This window comes from Mobula birostris, chromosome 12, assembly GCF_030028105.1.
Source record: "Mobula birostris isolate sMobBir1 chromosome 12, sMobBir1.hap1, whole genome shotgun sequence".
NCBI lineage: Eukaryota > Metazoa > Chordata > Chondrichthyes > Myliobatiformes > Myliobatidae > Mobula > Mobula birostris.
This window is the reverse complement of record NC_092381.1, coordinates 76,954,151-76,971,202: the sequence shown is the minus strand read 5'-3', so window position 1 is coordinate 76,971,202 and position 17,052 is coordinate 76,954,151. Positions and strand designations below refer to the sequence as shown.

At 38.1% G+C, this 17,052-nt stretch overlaps 1 protein-coding gene across 2 annotated transcripts in view; it reads right to left on the bottom strand.

Moving 5' to 3' along the window:
- dennd1b (DENN/MADD domain containing 1B) overlaps positions 1-17,052 on the bottom strand; it is a 333,534-nt gene that overhangs the window by 91,922 nt on the left and 224,560 nt on the right. For both annotated transcript variants that reach the window (XM_072274177.1, XM_072274178.1), the window contains 2 exons: positions 16,224-16,334; positions 2,748-2,848 (listed from right to left, as the gene is read on the bottom strand). In XM_072274177.1, the coding sequence (XP_072130278.1) occupies positions 2,748-2,848; positions 16,224-16,334 (212 nt within the window). The remainder of the gene's footprint in view (positions 1-2,747; positions 2,849-16,223; positions 16,335-17,052) is intronic.

Genomic DNA, 17,052 nt, shown 5'->3' with positions numbered 1-17,052 from the left:
GGCATCTTAATTTTGAACAGCTGGAAATTCAAGGCAGAATCACTTTAGCAGCTGCAGTGTTTCAAACGAAATATTTTTAAATTGCATCCAGCACAAACAGCAGATTCCTCAACCTAGTATTTATTTATATTTGACAATTGTTAACTACGCCTTCACAATTGCTTTTATTTTGTTCAAAGAATGAGCTCATCAAGTATTCCATAATAGCTCTTCTGCCCTACAATTGCAACACACAAACATGATGTGAACAAGCATGGTTGAAAATTGCAAGCACGTTAAACACGGATCTCAAAATTAATTTGTTAAATATACATGAACAAATTGCAATGTATCATTTGATTAGAATTTGCTTTAACAATGCAGACTGTTGTTGGGAAAACAAAGGGCAGACAAGAGGGAGAAGATGGCCTGTGGGTGAATACACTGACCTGCATAGTTGTTTAAAGAATTTGGGCTTCTGGATTGATGATCCAAGGAAGGGCCATAGACTAAATACAGTTAATTCTGAAAATTGAAAGCCATGGATACTCTTCTCTTTCGTTTTGCTGGTTCTACTGAATTCAATGCTAATTTCATTCTTATACATTTGGTGAGTTGGGAAGATTTAGTGGGATTGCACTTTATAACTTGTCAGCAATGCAAGTACAACCAGACTTTTTAAATTTGATAAACTGTTCAATTTGATGATGGAAATACCAGAAGGAATACTGTTTCTCTTAATTATTAATTTATTCATTGCCGGAAACACAATTTTAATTTGGGCAATCTTGTCAATGGATTTTGAACCAGCCCAGACAAGAGTTACTCACTGTTGCTTCATACTAACAGAAGGGAAAAAGAATAAACCAGAGGCCAGGAATAGCAGTTTACTGAGTTGGTAAGAATGATCCTGTTCATATCAGCAGACTCCACCTGGTTGCAAAGCATCTCTGAAAATTGCTTCTCTTTGCTCTAACAAAGCCACCCAGCTGTCCCCCAATAATCTTCCATCCACTCATCACCTGTGTGTTGTCCCTTGATGACCTTCTCTATACATTTCCAGTTCACTTATGAACGTGCACTTTAACAACAACTTTCTCACCATGACTCCTCTTTATCTTTCCCACAGGTTCTTGGGGCAAGACCACTTCCTTGACATCCAGTCTCTGACTGAATAATTTCAGCCTCTTTTAAAAAAGAAGTCTTCATAAGCTCACTATTACTCCATCCTCCCTGACCATAGTCTCAAGCTGACCCAGAAGGCAAAGTTTTCACCTTGACACCAGGGAGTAAACACACCTTTCTGTCACCAAGCCATCAATTTTCACCTTAATCATGTTACACACTGCTGTCCCAGCTTCACTTGCCTAAAGCTTGAAAGCTACTTGCTTTTTTTAAAATTTTCAGACATAACTGTTCCAATACCTCCCATGTTTCAGTTTCCAGCCATAATACATTTCAGGTAACTCAAAGCCTATAGTCCTTCAGACACCGGTCCTTAGTATGACTCATCATCATCATTTAGCTCTTACCTGCTACTTAAATCCTTCTGAAGCAAGGGTTACCAACCAGGGCACCGCAGGCCCCTTGGTTAATGGCATAAAGAAGGTTGGGAAGCCCTGCCACAAAGGCTTTCCCTCCTCTAATGTAACCATGAACAATTCTTTATATAGTCACAACAAGCTTTTCATCCCTCTAAGCCAGGGGTTCCCAAACATTTTTATGCCATGGACCAATACTGTTAAGCAAGCAGTCTGTGGACCCGGTTGGGAACCCTCACTCTCAGCCCATTTTCTTATGCATTACCCTGCACACATATTGGCATTATGCCTTGGCTACCACTTTCAGCAAACTTTCAGACACTTGCACTGTCATCTGCTACTTTTGGCTCAGTTTCCACTTTTGCCTTTGTGAAATGTGTTGAGATCTTTTCCTACATGAGAAGCATATTTATATTGCATCATGAAATCATGAACAGAGAGCATGCTGTTTATAATCAATAGTAGACACACTCAGTTTATGTTGTCATGATAGTGATTACATATCTTGGAATACGAAACACATGAAGCGGTACATGCATAAGCAGATAGCCCACAATGTAGAAATGATGATACAACCATTTTTTAAATATAATTCTATCCTCATGCTTTTGAGTACACTAGGCAACTGATCAAAGAAAGATATCCAACCTGCTCCTGTGCTGCACTCATCAATGTTCCATATAATCAAGTGAGAGATTATTTCTAATTTACTGAAATAGAGTTTAAATATTTTCAGGTTTTGATAGTAGAGTTCCTAGTTTTTAAGATGAAGCCATTAGACCGTGCTACAACTCACTTCTAAAAATTAACTGGCACCACCTCAAAACACATTGCCGAGGGCTAACAAATGAGCTCAATATCAATCAGTTGCAAATATCTTTTATCCATTTTCCACTGGTGCAAGTGCCATGGAGAAATAAATGGCAATAAATAAACAGATTTTGCAACAGCCTTTAAAGGGTTCCGAGGAAGTTCTCTTACAGGAATTAGATACACTTGTTCAATTCTTTACCTTTTATTAAGGAGCTAGAGAAAAGAAATAGCATATCCCCGGAACTTGCAATGTACTCGTCCATAATAATAACACAGTGGATGAAGCCCCAACAGTGGTTCTACAAACCTCATGACACTGTCATATTAATATACAGATTCTTGGTGTTATCCAGAGTTTTAAAATCTACATTGGTAACTAAAGCAGAGATCTCCAAGGTAGATTAGTAGCCTTACCAGCAATAGTCCAGCAGGTGGGGAGGGAGCACTGGGATGTAAATATGCTGCCAATACATTGGATAGATCATGGCAGCTGATGCATGAACACAAGCCGTTAACTGAAAATAACAAAAAACAATACGTTCACAAACAAAATTGACTAGAAAATCACAGCAAAGCACAAAACAGTCGACCACAAATCCTTATGCTAAAAATGTTTAATGATAAAAAAAAATGTTCAACAGTGAAAAGGTCACGTCTGCACCATAATTTGCTCATCTTCAGGATTAAAATAACATGATTAAATATGGAAAAGAACAGGGTCTGAAGGCTCCTGAGGGATATCATTAGGGCAAATTGCCAAGAATGAAACATGAGCCAGCCAGGAGAGTCTCGAGGCTGAAAAACTCTGAGGGATTGAAACGTTCGACAGTTGGAGCTATGGTGATGTGTGAACTGCAGCTTGAGTTATCAAGAGAATTTGTTCACTGACACATGGAATGCCACTATTGACCAGCAACTGCCCGAGCTAAACAGCTGTACAGTTGAAAGCATAAATATATTATAGCTTTTTATCTCCAGTCAATGCTCTGGAACCAACTTATTTGCTTTTGTGTTGCAATGGAGCCATGTACAAAAACAGTAAAGCTTACTATACAACTACTGCACATCTTAATTGTGAGCATTTTTCTTATCTAAACAAACCATACAATTAGATTGTAAAGATTATTTGACAAAGTGGGAAATCTCATGAAGCAATTTTTATAAACAACGATAAACTCACAATTGTGGCTACCAATAGTACATTAGTCTTTCATTTAGAGTATTTATAATTGAAACTGTATTTTTTTTAAGCTGGCAATACATTCCATCTTATTTTGTTGATATACTCATCCATAATTTGTGTTTTAAGTTACCCAGTTTTGGGACCTGTGTGTCCACTATTTATTGACCATCTCTGTTTGCACTTGACTACAGAGTAGTGAGCTGCATTGAACTGCTGCATGTTCTCCCAGAATGCAATTACGTAAGAAGCACCAGCATTTTCGAACCAGTGACAAAGGACCAGCAACATATTTCAAAGTCTGGCTGCAGTGCAATTTGGAGGGAACACATGATCATGATATTCCCACATGCCATAAGCTCTTGTTTCTTCTTGACAACAGAGATCATGGATTTGGGAGGCTTGATCAAACCTGCTGTACGCCCCCTCCCTAATTCCACACAAACAGACTCAGAAAAATTCTAGGTTTTCAAAGTATTCGAATTCCACTCGAATGGACAAAATGTAAATAGGTAGCATTGTTTTTGTTAACCGCTTCAAACCATTATACAGAAAGGAAGCAGTATAAAGTAGGCTGAAGGTTAAGAAATATTAAACTGTCATTCAAGAAAACTATACTCATTAAAATCACCATACACAGTTATCAATGCTTACATCATTGCTACACTTAAACATTTTAGGATATCATGCAGTCTAATTCTTCATAATACCCTACATATTGACTTGGGTGTTTCAACATTGCGGTTGTCATATATTCTGTATTTGATTCTATATGCAGGAGTAGGGAGCAAATTCTTTACATCAGTGAGGCTGCAACAATGGCGATGTGATTTACTGCTGAACCCATCAATATCTTTCTCCTTGAAATATTTCACTATTTTAGCTGCAATCTCAACCTTCACTCTCCTCACCTGATTACTCCCTCTTGTCTGCTTCCACCAAACACCCTCCTTTCTTTATCTCCCAAACTTATCCTTACCTTGTCTGGCTCCCACCCTTCATCCTTCACCCCTCTCTAGGCCACTGATCACCCACCAGCCTCTATCTCATCCCTCCTCCTTTCCTCTTTATATTAACTATCACCCTATTATATTCACTCTCAGTCTTGATGCAGAGTTTTGATCCAAAATATCCATAAATCCTTCCCAGTCCCCTATCACAGATACTGTTTGGCCCACTGAGCTACCCCAGCAGTCTGGTTTTGGCTACAGATTCCAGCATCTGCAGTCTCATATCCCTCTATTTCACTAGTCACCTCACTGGGGCTTCAAGTGCACAGGATTCTCATTGTCTAGCCTTTGATCAGCATTTTCCTCTCATTGGCTACTATGGACAGCATTCAAAATCACAAGCATCACTGATTATGTTTTGAGATCCACGGACACCATCCAGAAAATTACAAACCTACCGCAAAATTTTAAAGCAATGAGGGAAATTTTACTTTTGTGAGATATCCAATTTTGCATTAACCTCTTGCGTTTTGTCTGAGTTGTGACATACCCAATATCTGAGAACTTTTAAAGCACTAATTAGATACTACTGAAATCCAGAGTTACAACTTGCCTCAGATAATACATTACACCTAGATTACAATATAGGACAGAGTGCCAATATACTTGCAAAGTACACACAAAAACATCAAGAATGGAGAATCCAAACACGAGTTAAACTTCTAACAATTACGATGGCAGCCATGAAAGAACTTCCTATAATCTTAGCAGATCAGTAATGCAATCTTATATAAATAAAACATAATTTGAATAATTCCAAGACTGTAGATCTGACACTGTGTGGAGCTAGGTCCGTTTTAAACAGAAAAATTAAACAATTGTCACTGTAAGGCTGATACCTCCGATACTCCTGCAACTCCTTTTGTTTCCCAGCTGCATTCCGAATGAAAATCAATTAAACAACCGCAAATCATCTCCAAAGTACCTTTCATACAAGCATAACCCGACACTCCATTAAAAAGTCCATATAGGCTTGTCTTGCTAATAAATATATGTTAAATTCAAAAAGCAGGTTATTCATTATTCATTATGAAATAAACATTATGGAGATTTTGTTTTATTCTTGGGGATTTTAATAGAATTTTACAATGACACACTCTGGTATTTACCTCTATATTGAAAGTGCCTTTGAGATTTATTCAAAGCTTCTCGAGCTGCAAAGACATTAGCTGAGCATTTCTAGTGCTCAGAAGAGAGTTGAGCATTCAGGAGTAAGTACGCCCATAAACAACCATAAAATTGTTATAAAGAATAATAAAAATGTATCCTGTATTTGAGGTTGTAGCTAGATTAAAATTGGCACTCAAAAACAGACTGGCAGTTGCTGTTGAAATGGAACCCTGTCTGATTAATGCATCGTATAACTATCTCCCAAACCACTGGAAGAATCTACTAACATGATAATTCACCAGAAGCATTGATCTGATCTGTAAGTGGCTAAATGATGTGTCCCATCTTTGACAAAACACAAATACTGTTTTGTCACCATTTTACTGATGAAATATTGAATGAATTGACAATAGTAACAAAGGATTAAGAATTGAGAAAAAGAACACATCAGTATGGTATTGTGACTTGCAGCTGCTAGTATCCTCTGCAGCCGCACAATGGTTTGCACAAATACAACTCTCCTGACCTAGAGAGAATTCTACCGATATGTTTACAGTTCCGCACATTTTTCACCTTATAGTGCTCAAACTGAGACATTTTAAAGGCATCACATGAAGAGTCTGCATTGTATTAACAATTCAATTACTAAATTATCAGTTTAACCAAATTACCAAGATTCAATTGCACATTGCAAGATGAACACAGAATAATCTCACACCACTTTTCTTTGCAATCATTGTTGGGTTACAATCACTGACCAATTTTGGTGTTACCCCTGACTACTGCAGCAAGAGAAACATGACCCATCTCTAATGGATCAAAATCACTTCTTGAACAACTATAAACCTTCCACTTCTAAATCCACATAAATGCTCTTTGGGAAACCTGATTTTCAATGTGACTATATTTTGTAGCAGTACTTATCGTGCCTGTAGTTTGGTACTCTAATTTTTTCCATATATGAAGCCAGGAATTGGAGCAGAGTACCTTGCCACTGCAAGTTCTGTTTCGATGCAGCTGCAGTCTCTAGCCTGTGCATGTCACTGTGGCGCAGCCTACGATTCTGATGATTCATTGAGGCAGCCACAAGCCATATTGACTTGAAGTAAGGTTTGATGCTTCTTTCATGATCTTTCACCCTCGTGCTTCCAATACCTCATCCTACACCACTCATCAACATCTAGTTCATTTTTTTTTGCAACTCTCTAGGCTACAGCAATAAGCATCTCCACGTAGCACTCTATATCCTTTCTGGTCACTGAAGTACCTCAAGAAATATCCCTCAACAAGCACCTTGATTGACTTCTGAGTAGCAAGTGGTATGTTATTAATCAAGTGAAAAGCTGGCCAATAGTACTGCTGACAAGAGAAACCAACCAACAATGCCAGTTTTAGATCTAGCTTATTGCTATTCCTTGTTAAACTAAACTGAATGTTTTAGCACAACATTACAGAATCACAAATACTGACCTTATGGTTCTGGTACTATGAAACTATCCCATGGGGTGAGTAAATGACTGAGTGTTATAAATAACCTGAAGCTGAAAACTAAATGTTTTATTGTACACAAGAGCTTTGTTTTTTAAGGCAACATTTCATAGCTAACTTCCATAAAGCTGCAGTCAATACTTGTTTAAAATCTGTATTTTGTTCCAATCGCCTGCAGATTCAAACACATTGGTGAAATTAAAGGATTTTTTCATCATGAGATTTCGTCAAATGATGTACTTAGTAATGTCTGTAATATCCCTTAACTGCACCAATTGTACTTCTGGGCACAAATTGTTGACATAACTGCCCCAGTGCTATCTACATCATGGAAATGCATGAGCTATTTCAATACCATTTATAGAGTCATAAAGAAGTACAGCACAGAAACAAGCTCTTCAGCCCATCTAGTTCTTGCCAAAACCATTTGAACTCCCTCCTCCTATCCACCAGCACTGGGACCATAGCCCTCTATAACCCTACTACCCATGTACCTATCCAAACTTTGCTTAAACGGTGAAATCGAGCTCGCCTGCATCATGTACTGGCAGCTCATTCCACATTTTCACAACCCTCTGAGTGAAGAACTTTCCCCTCAAGTTCCCCTTAAACTTTTCACCTTTTAACCTTAACCCTTGACCTCTGGCTGTAGGCCCACCCAACCTTAGTGGAAAAAGCCTGCTTGCATTTACCCTGTCTTTACCCCTCATAATTTTGTATACCTCATTCAAATTTCCTGTTAATCTTCTACATTTCAATCAATAAAGTTCTAACCTTTTCAATCCTTTCTTATAACCAAGGTCTTCCATACTCAGCAACATCCTCAAAAATTTTCTCTATACTCTTTCAACCTTTTTTACATCTTTTCTGTAGGCAGGTGACCAAAACTGCACACAATACTCCAAATAGGCCTCACCAATGTATTCATCATAACATCCCATCTCCTGTACTCAATACTTTTATCTATGAAGGCCAATGTACCAAAAGCTTTCTTTATGACCCTATCTACCTGTAACACCACTTTCATTGAATTATGGACCTGTTTTCCCAGATTCCTTTGTTTTACCACACTCCTCAGTGCCATACCATTCACTGTGTAAGACCTACCCTGGTTGGTCCTACTGAAGTGCAACACCTCACACTTGTCTGCATCAGTAAAACAAAGGAGATGGTGAGGACCTACAAGTACCTGGGGATGTACCTGGATGACAGACTGGGCCAGAGTCGCCTCCACTTCCTGAGGAGACTGAGGTCCTTCGGAGTATGCAGGCCTTTCCTTCACATGTTCTACCAGTCTGTTGTCACCAATACATTCTTCTATGCGGTGGTGTGCTGGGGCAATGGCATCGACATGGGTGATGCCAACAGGCTCAATAAACTGATTAGAAAGGGTGGCTCTGTTATTGAAGTCAAACTGGATACACTGGAGGCTGTAGTAGAACAAAGTACCCTGTAGAAAATCCTGGCAATTCTGGACAATGTTTCTCACCCTCTGCATGTCACCTTTGCTGAACCGAGGAACACTTCTAGTAATAGACTAAGACAACTGCACTGCTCCAAAGAGCACTATATGAGGTCATTTTTACCTTCAGCTATTCGGCTGTATAATGAGTCAACCTATAGATGGGGAAGTGATGACACCCTCCTGTTACACTGTCTGAGGTAACTTATTTGATTATTTTTTATTCTTTCTTACTTCTCTTTTAATATTTGTATATCTGTGCATTTGTAATGCTATTGTAGCACTGTAATTTCCTTTGGGATCAATAAAGAATCTATCTTTCAACCTATCTATCTATCTAAATTCCATCTGCCATTTTTCAGCCCGATTTCCAGCCGATAGCCTTCCTTGCTGTCCACTGCACCCCCAGTCTTAGTGTCACCTGCAAATTTACTGATTCTGTTAGCCACATTATCATCCAGATCATTGATAAAGATTACAAACGCTTTATAATATCTATTTCTACTTCTATTGATAATTTTTATTATCAAGAGTTTCTTTTGTATTTGTACCAACAGAAATCAAGTGAACAAAATGCCCTCAGATGGGGGTTAAAAAGCACCTTTTCAATGTGGTAACTGAAACTGACTTCCTTCCCAGAACACTACATCAATCCAAAATAAAGAAAACAGTGCCCAACTTACCAGAAAATGATGTGTAGTTTAAAAACAATAATTTTCTTCATTACAAGAGTTATTTTTAATACATATTATCAAGGCAAAAATATAACAGAGATAGTTATGGAGGCAACACAATACAATAGCAACCCCTTTGTTTGGAATCAACTGAACCCAGTCACCTCACAACTTTCCATTTATCTTCTGGATAAGTTAACATCTGTCCTCTCTCAGAGCTTTGTTCTGCCAACATTTCATTTTACATAAATTGTATTTCATAATATTTCATTAAAATCATGATACTGAGTAAAGTAAAACAAAATTAGAGAGTTCTGATATTATTTTGTATAGTAGAATTAAAAAAGAACTCACTTCTCCACTATAACAATGAATGGACTACTTATCACCATCAATTGGACAGTGTCTCCCTATCCCACAAGGTCTGCCACTGACAGTATTTGAAGTTACAAAGTCAGGACAACATCATGTTCAAATTGCAGTCCCATTTTGTAAAATATGACGTTGCCAGAAGTTGCTGCTCAGCCCAAATCCAAGTATTCCCTATTGAATCCTTATCGAGGAAGCATTGTCACAAGTACTGAAAAAAGACAAAATGGCAGCTTGTACCAAAGTAATGAAGGAATGGAAGTTAGGCCTTCTTAGAACTTCCACTAGGTTAAGGATGCATACTTTAAAAAAACACTAAAATGCCTTGCCTGCAAAAGTTGTATTTTGAACTTCATGATCCATACAAACTGCTAACACTACCGTTGCTGATATTAAATGTAGCAGGATCCAACCAAATCTCAAAACAACAGAGGTCCGGAGATTTAGCTGGGTGTATTCTGGAGTGAAGCCTGACTCTGCCAGGAAATTTAGACTGAATTTGGAAAGCAGCTGCAACAGTGATGAAATTTAAACTACTTTGCATTTACTGACCCAGCTGGTGGCGTAGTAGCATCAGCGCCAGACTTTGGGACGAAAGGTCCTGAGTTCGAATCCAGCTGGCTCCTCTGCACGCTTTCCAGGGTTATGAGCTGGTGATCTCTTTGGAAGCTCACCCGGCAGAAGGCAATGGCAAACCACTGCTGTAACTTGCCTCGTACGCAGTTCCCCACTATGTCAGAGAGGCGTACAGGGAAATCGTCCACTGACCGGAGAAACTCAGGATGCGACATACCTTTCCTTTCCATTTTTGCATTTACCAGCTTGAATCAGTTATATGGTTTAAATGCTAATACAAAATTATATGTTCCTGTTAATGCTCTGTATGTGGTACAAAGAGGATACAGAAGTGTTTATCTTTTTAGACGATCAGTCATAGGCAAGTGTTGGTACTTCAGTATGGAATGGAAGTATATAATCACAGAATCTGTGCTTCTTTCTCACAATAAGATTTTGATCATTAATTCCCAATAAACTTACTAATTTAGCAGTACCACTGTCGATGGCCAAAGACACAGAAAGCAAGTTCAGTCAAATTGGAGGATGCGAATTTCATTGCTTGTGTTCACTTCACTTGCAAATTGTGTATATATATTTTATTTTTAAAGTGCAGCACATTTCCAATTAGATCGTATGATAGAAGTTGTTCGTTGAAGGGGGCCAATTTATGTCCATCTGGTGAAATGAAATGGCTGAATTTCATTCATGTTTATTTCAATGGTTGCACCCACCTGATGTATTTACAATGAATATACTTACTTAAAATAAAAGTCATATCTAGTATCAATGCAAATGTAAATTTCTAAAAAGTTGACTTACCAGAATTTAAAAGGAACAATATAATTGTCCATAATTTGTGTCTTTTTCAGGTGGGTAATGCAATAGATGCAGTGTAGTTGCAGTAATTCTTATTACTTCCAAATAGAAATCATTATAACATGAACAGGCAGTAAGTTCCTGACCCAGTGAAACTCTCAGCAGAACCCTGACATAACCAACCAGTTTCAGAGGCCACATGGACACTGCAAACAAGCTGCTGCCTTGTCCCTGAGGAGACAACCTTTCAGCAGCCAATGCCATGAAGTAATGGCTCAGAAAACTCAGGCAACTGACTCCAATTATTTCAACAAGGCCTCAAGGCCAAGGAAACAGTCATGGTTTATTTATAAACAAGGTGGAAGTTTTGAGAATCCATACAAAAAGTAGCAAAATGAGATGGGTTTACAAGCTGAAGGGCTTTTGACTGGAGTTTGCTTTGCCTGCTCTTCTGTTCTGCAAAGATGATATCCTGTATATTGTGTAACATTGGACTTACTAACCACACACATATTGACAGCAGGTCCATGTAGAAACAACCTGCTTGGGAGCCACTGTATGTTGCAAATGATACACTCTGGTTAGCATACGTCTGACAGGATGATGAGAAGCCTCTTGTCAGCTGCAGGCCAGCCAAAGTCTCTAAGACAAAATGCACGGCCCCAGCTGACTAGTTAAAAAAAGCCTGGTGTGGAACAATTATACAGGCATATGACAAGCCTGCATGGTTGACTGACTTGAAAACTGATGACATGGCTTTAAACTGCGGTACTGCTTACCTATTGGCACAAAACAGCAATAAGTCAGTTTATACACTGTTGTAAAATCATGATTTATTCTTTGGCCTTGAATGCAGTATGAGTGCTGCCTGACGTTCAAAACATCTTCCACAGAGTGTTCGTTCACAGCCAAGACTTAAATGCTTCACACACATCAGCATTCTCACTCTTATTGCAGTGAACCAACAAGCTAGCCCTGCAAAAACTATCTTTTCACTGATTATACCAACCCTTCAAAATTAAAAAGTGTTTGTAGGGCTCATTTTTCCTCGCACACAAAATGCTAGAGGAACTCAGCAGGCCAGGCAGCATCGATGGAAAAAAGTATGGCCATGTCCTGCATTATTGCTTAGGTTTAATTTTGTTGAATTCATCTTTCATACATGCTAAATATTTTAACTTAGTCCATAGCAACTCCTGATTCTCAAAATGCCAAATGGTCCTACCGTTCTCCAACTCCAATATCTACCACTTAGTTAAGTCATGGCCAAACCAGACTTCTCGTCAATTCCTTAGTTTACCCAGCCCTCTTAACACATCGCTTGATGGTTTAACTAAACTTGATTATATATATATATATATATATACACACACACACACATATATATATATATATATACACACACTAATTAGTCCAATGAGGAACTGCTTTGCACAGGGAGTAGTTAGAATTTTGGCACTGAGATAGCTAAGATGAAAAGTAGTTAATGAAAGCAAAGAGATTAACATCTACTGTGGGAGAAAATTTTAGTGATACCATTAGCTGAAGAATTTGGGAGTGCTGCTGAGCGGGGGTGCGAGAATGGGGGCACAAAACTGACACAGGTGTGATGAGTCAAAAGCTCCTCTAGTGTGTTCTGAATCCTTTGTGAAGGCTTCTGACATTACTCAGAAGAGTCATAGAATTACGTCTTAATCTAAAAGAAGAAGAGTCATAGAAGAATAACAATAATATTTTCTCAAATGGCTTTAATTCTGGTGTAGGCACAACAGGACATTCTTACTTTGAGTGTTTATCATAGGATAATATGTACAATATAATGCTGTTCACTTCTGACCAACATTAAGAGAATACTGAGTGATGGCAATGAGGATGTCAGCAACTTCTCAATTTCCCATAAAACCCTATCTGAGAAATATATGTTTTTTTTTGCAACAACATTGGTTTTCTAGCCTTGCTTGCATTAATTTGGGTCATTTTCTATCCTCAAACTTCTGGTCAAGATGGTGTCGAGCTGCAACGTTCGTTAATGTTGTGCCACAGACTAAATTGCTTGTTTTAGCTTCATAGTGATGCTTTTTAGTAAAATGAGGGGAGTCAAAGGTCAAGTAAGGGTTAAGAAACAGGGATGAGGAAGAGTTAGAGGTCTAGGGAAGTAAATGAAGAGTCAAGACAGGAGACAGCGTTTGGAGTCTGTGGTTGAAGGTCAGTGATGCTGGAGGTTGAAGCAGCAGGCACTAAGGAGACCATCGATTCCCAGGTCAGCCAATCCCAGGTCCCAGATTGGAGGTCCATACGGGTGGGAGTCATGAGGGCTGGTGACCCACCAGGTTGGCGGTCCATGCAAGTCCAGAACTCCAGGCCCAAAGGTCAAACCCATAATTGGTGCGTCCTGGTTTTGGAGGTCTGATGTCTGTGTGTCCAAGGCCAAGAGGAAGATTAAACTGGGGTTGGGGGCCTGTCTGTGTGTGTGAGGGTCATAAAGGGGCATGTTTTGCTGTTGTTGTCTTGTGTTGCTTTGGTGTTGCTGCTTGTGTTGTTCTATTGAACACTGTGAGCATGCGATGTTGGTGCTGGCATGTGTGGCAACAATTGCAGGCTGCTCCCTGCACATCCTTAAGTACGTTAGTTGCTAACACAAATGACACACTTCACTATACATTTCAAGATAAATATGATAAATAATTTTGAATATGATCCAATATTAGTTCCCTTTCCATGTCCAGCATACTTTGAATCATGTTTCAGTTACAGTATTGTTCATTGGAAGTGTCAGTTTTATTAATTTACATCTCCAACACTTATCCAGAGATGCAAATTGCTCCTGACAAATCATTTTTACTACTATAAATGCAAGAAATGTTGCACTTATTTTAATATCCATTGCAAGTATCATTTCATCAAAGTGATTTTGTGATTCATCATTAAATGATCTCACATACCCTTGTATAACTATTTGGGTTGCAAGTTCTACATTCTGTCTAATGCTTCACTTAAGCATCTATTCACCTTCTCTGTCTATTTAATTAATGTACTTTCTTATCATTTTCCCTTTATCTTATTAAGGCATGATTTCTAACATCAGTCTCCATCTTTCTGTTTCTCTTAGAACTAATGACCCTTCTACCCTTCCATGCCAAATTGCCCTTACCTAGCCCTACTCATCTGTCCTATTTATACTTTTTCTGAGACGCTGCCCTAGACTACTGCAGCAACAGATGTTTCTGATAGTACAGCCACTTAATATCCTAGTACAGGCACCAGTGACCTTTGAGCTGCAGACAGGTACATTATTTAACTCATATTTTACTAACATCCTTAAACAAAGAGTACAGAAGGAGAAATGCTAATTGAACTTTAAAACAAAATCATCATATGGTACTTAAAATCCCCAAATAATATCAACAGAAGTATTTAAGTTGATCGTTCATTTTAGTGGTAAATTTATTTTCCTTTTAAAAGGATGAATTTTCTTCAACATTATAGTAAAAGATCAATGTGTCCATGATATTGTTCATGTTGTCCAAAACTGTGGCAAGGACAAAGACGACGAATATTTAAATTCAACACAACTAATCTCAAACCTAAAAAAAACACTCACTTTATTTAAATTGCTATTCAAGAATCTGCAAAGCCATAAATTTCAAATTCTACAGGACAGATATGAGTAACCTCCCACAAGGGAAGCCTTGAAGCTCTCAAGCTCTTATCATTCATGTTATCCTGTGGCATCGACAGTAACAAGACAATATCCATGGGATGACATCACACATTGGACTCTCTCAATGGCTATAAACCTGTCACACACAGCTAAGTTAAAAGATAACTTTATTGTTGTTAATACTCCCTGAAAAAAAAGTACTGAGAAGAGGGAATAGTGTGGGAGAGAAGGCAAAATATTTATAAGTACAGTTCTTGAGAAATGATCTTTAAGCAAAACATTCCGTTCACAAGTACGAACAAAAAATAGAATACTGATGTTGTAGTAAACCTGAAACAAAGGCCAGGAAATGTAACAAGGGACAAGTAGTAGAGATAACAGACTAAGGGAACCATTTTAAAGCCTTTCACATAATCAAAAACTGAAGCATTTTTTTGTTTTTGATCCTATTGGCAATTATTGGCATTTTGAAGCACATCTTCACAAAACAATTGCCGAGATAGCTCATTTATATTGCTTTGCAACTGCCAGATTAAATTTCACCAGCAATGCCCCAAAGAGATGACAGGAGCATGCTGAAAACCTGCGAGACTTGATTGTCATCTGCAGAAACAAAGAGTGGGAACAAATTTGAACAATTTAAAAGTCAGAAAACAACTCTCAACATGAATACAAATGACCAGACATACAAGAGAACAAAAGTTGGAGGTGAAGGGTTCAAGTGAGTTAACACACGGAGAAGAATACTTCCGAACAAATAATTTACATTTGAATTTGGCCAGATGAAATACTACAAAATGTTGCTCATTACCCTCTATAAGATGGTGTTGGAGACATTCAATGGAGTGCATTACGAGTCTGGATCTTCACTCATTTGTGAAGACAATTGCACCATTTTTTTTTACAGCAAGTTGAATAATGTACTGTTAATGAAGCACAAGGCATATCTGGTGCGGAAGGCCTGATTATTTTGGCTGATGAACAATAGCCGTCTTTGAATTACCTAGGTACTATAAACTGGCATTCAGAATACTTGGCTCCTCCATCAGGGAGCAAAGCCTTGAAGTATCACAGAAGTAGCTCCTCTTCAGCCACAAAGCACTGGAAGCCTTATTCGAAAACAGTATTATTACATCTTCCCAAGCTGCTACACAGAAGCTGAAATGAATTTACTTATTACTGCTTGAGGTAACCATTATTATCGTAGCCTTTTGCTTTTTCTCAAGTAGCCTTGACAGTATAAGCTCTAAGTGATAATCATGAACACAAAGGCCCAAAGGAATCTTGTACATTGACAAGACAGTTAAATGAGCTCTGTCGAGTCAAAAACCTCTTATCTCCCAATAACCAGCAGTAATTACTTTATCTGAATATAGCTCAGAAGGCTCTGAATAGGTTGAACTTTTTTTTACATACAAAAGTCAGTCAAAGCCAACTCTCTCTGACATTGTCCAGCAATGAAAGCGAGGAATAAATCTTTTGTGTGCAGTTGCTATTGAGGTAAAAAGCTGCAATGTTTCTTAACAAAATCCCGTAACCCATACGGTGACACAAGTACTCACAGTGCTAAGTTTACTGGAGGTAATGATAATGCGTCGTTCATGCAGCATACTGGCATAAAGTTGCAACATATTGTTGACACTCACAGCAACAAAATATTCTGTCATATTTCTCTGCAATATAAATGCAAAACTGATTATGAGAGAATTCTGTAATGAAAGATAAAAGAGCTGCATTTGAATATCTTGTTGCTTGAATTAAAAATGTTGGAACATTTTTATAGGCAAATAAGCTTTGATTAAATACTGCTCAATATTTATAAATGAAAAACATCTGCATTAGTTTTACTTTTATCTTTTACTACAAAATTAAGCCACAAAGCATCATTTCTGAATCGAATATCACAAAGTCATAAAGTTGCACAGAATATAAACAGTATCTTCGGCCCATCATGTCTTTGCCAAGCTTTTTGCACAACTGCACTAACCCCATTTGCCCGCATTAAGACCATGTTCTTCTATGTCTTGTTTATTTAAATATGTGTCTAAGTACTTCATAAATGTAGTAAATATATCCAATTCTATCATCTCCTCTGGCACAGCAATGTAGATATCAATCATTCTGGAAAAAATGTATCCCAAGATCTCATTTTAATCTCTTTCATCTCACCTTAAACCTTTGCTCCATTGTTTTTGATATTCCAACCATGCAAAAATGTTGTTGACCATTTATGGCTCTCATATATTTCTGTCAGGTCACCTCTCAGCCTCCTTTGCTCAAGGGAAAACAAGCCCATCCAATCTCTGCGTAACAACTAAAAGTCTTGCAATCCAGGTAACATTCTAGTGAATCTTCTTCATTCCGTCTAGTTCAACCATATCCTTTCTATAG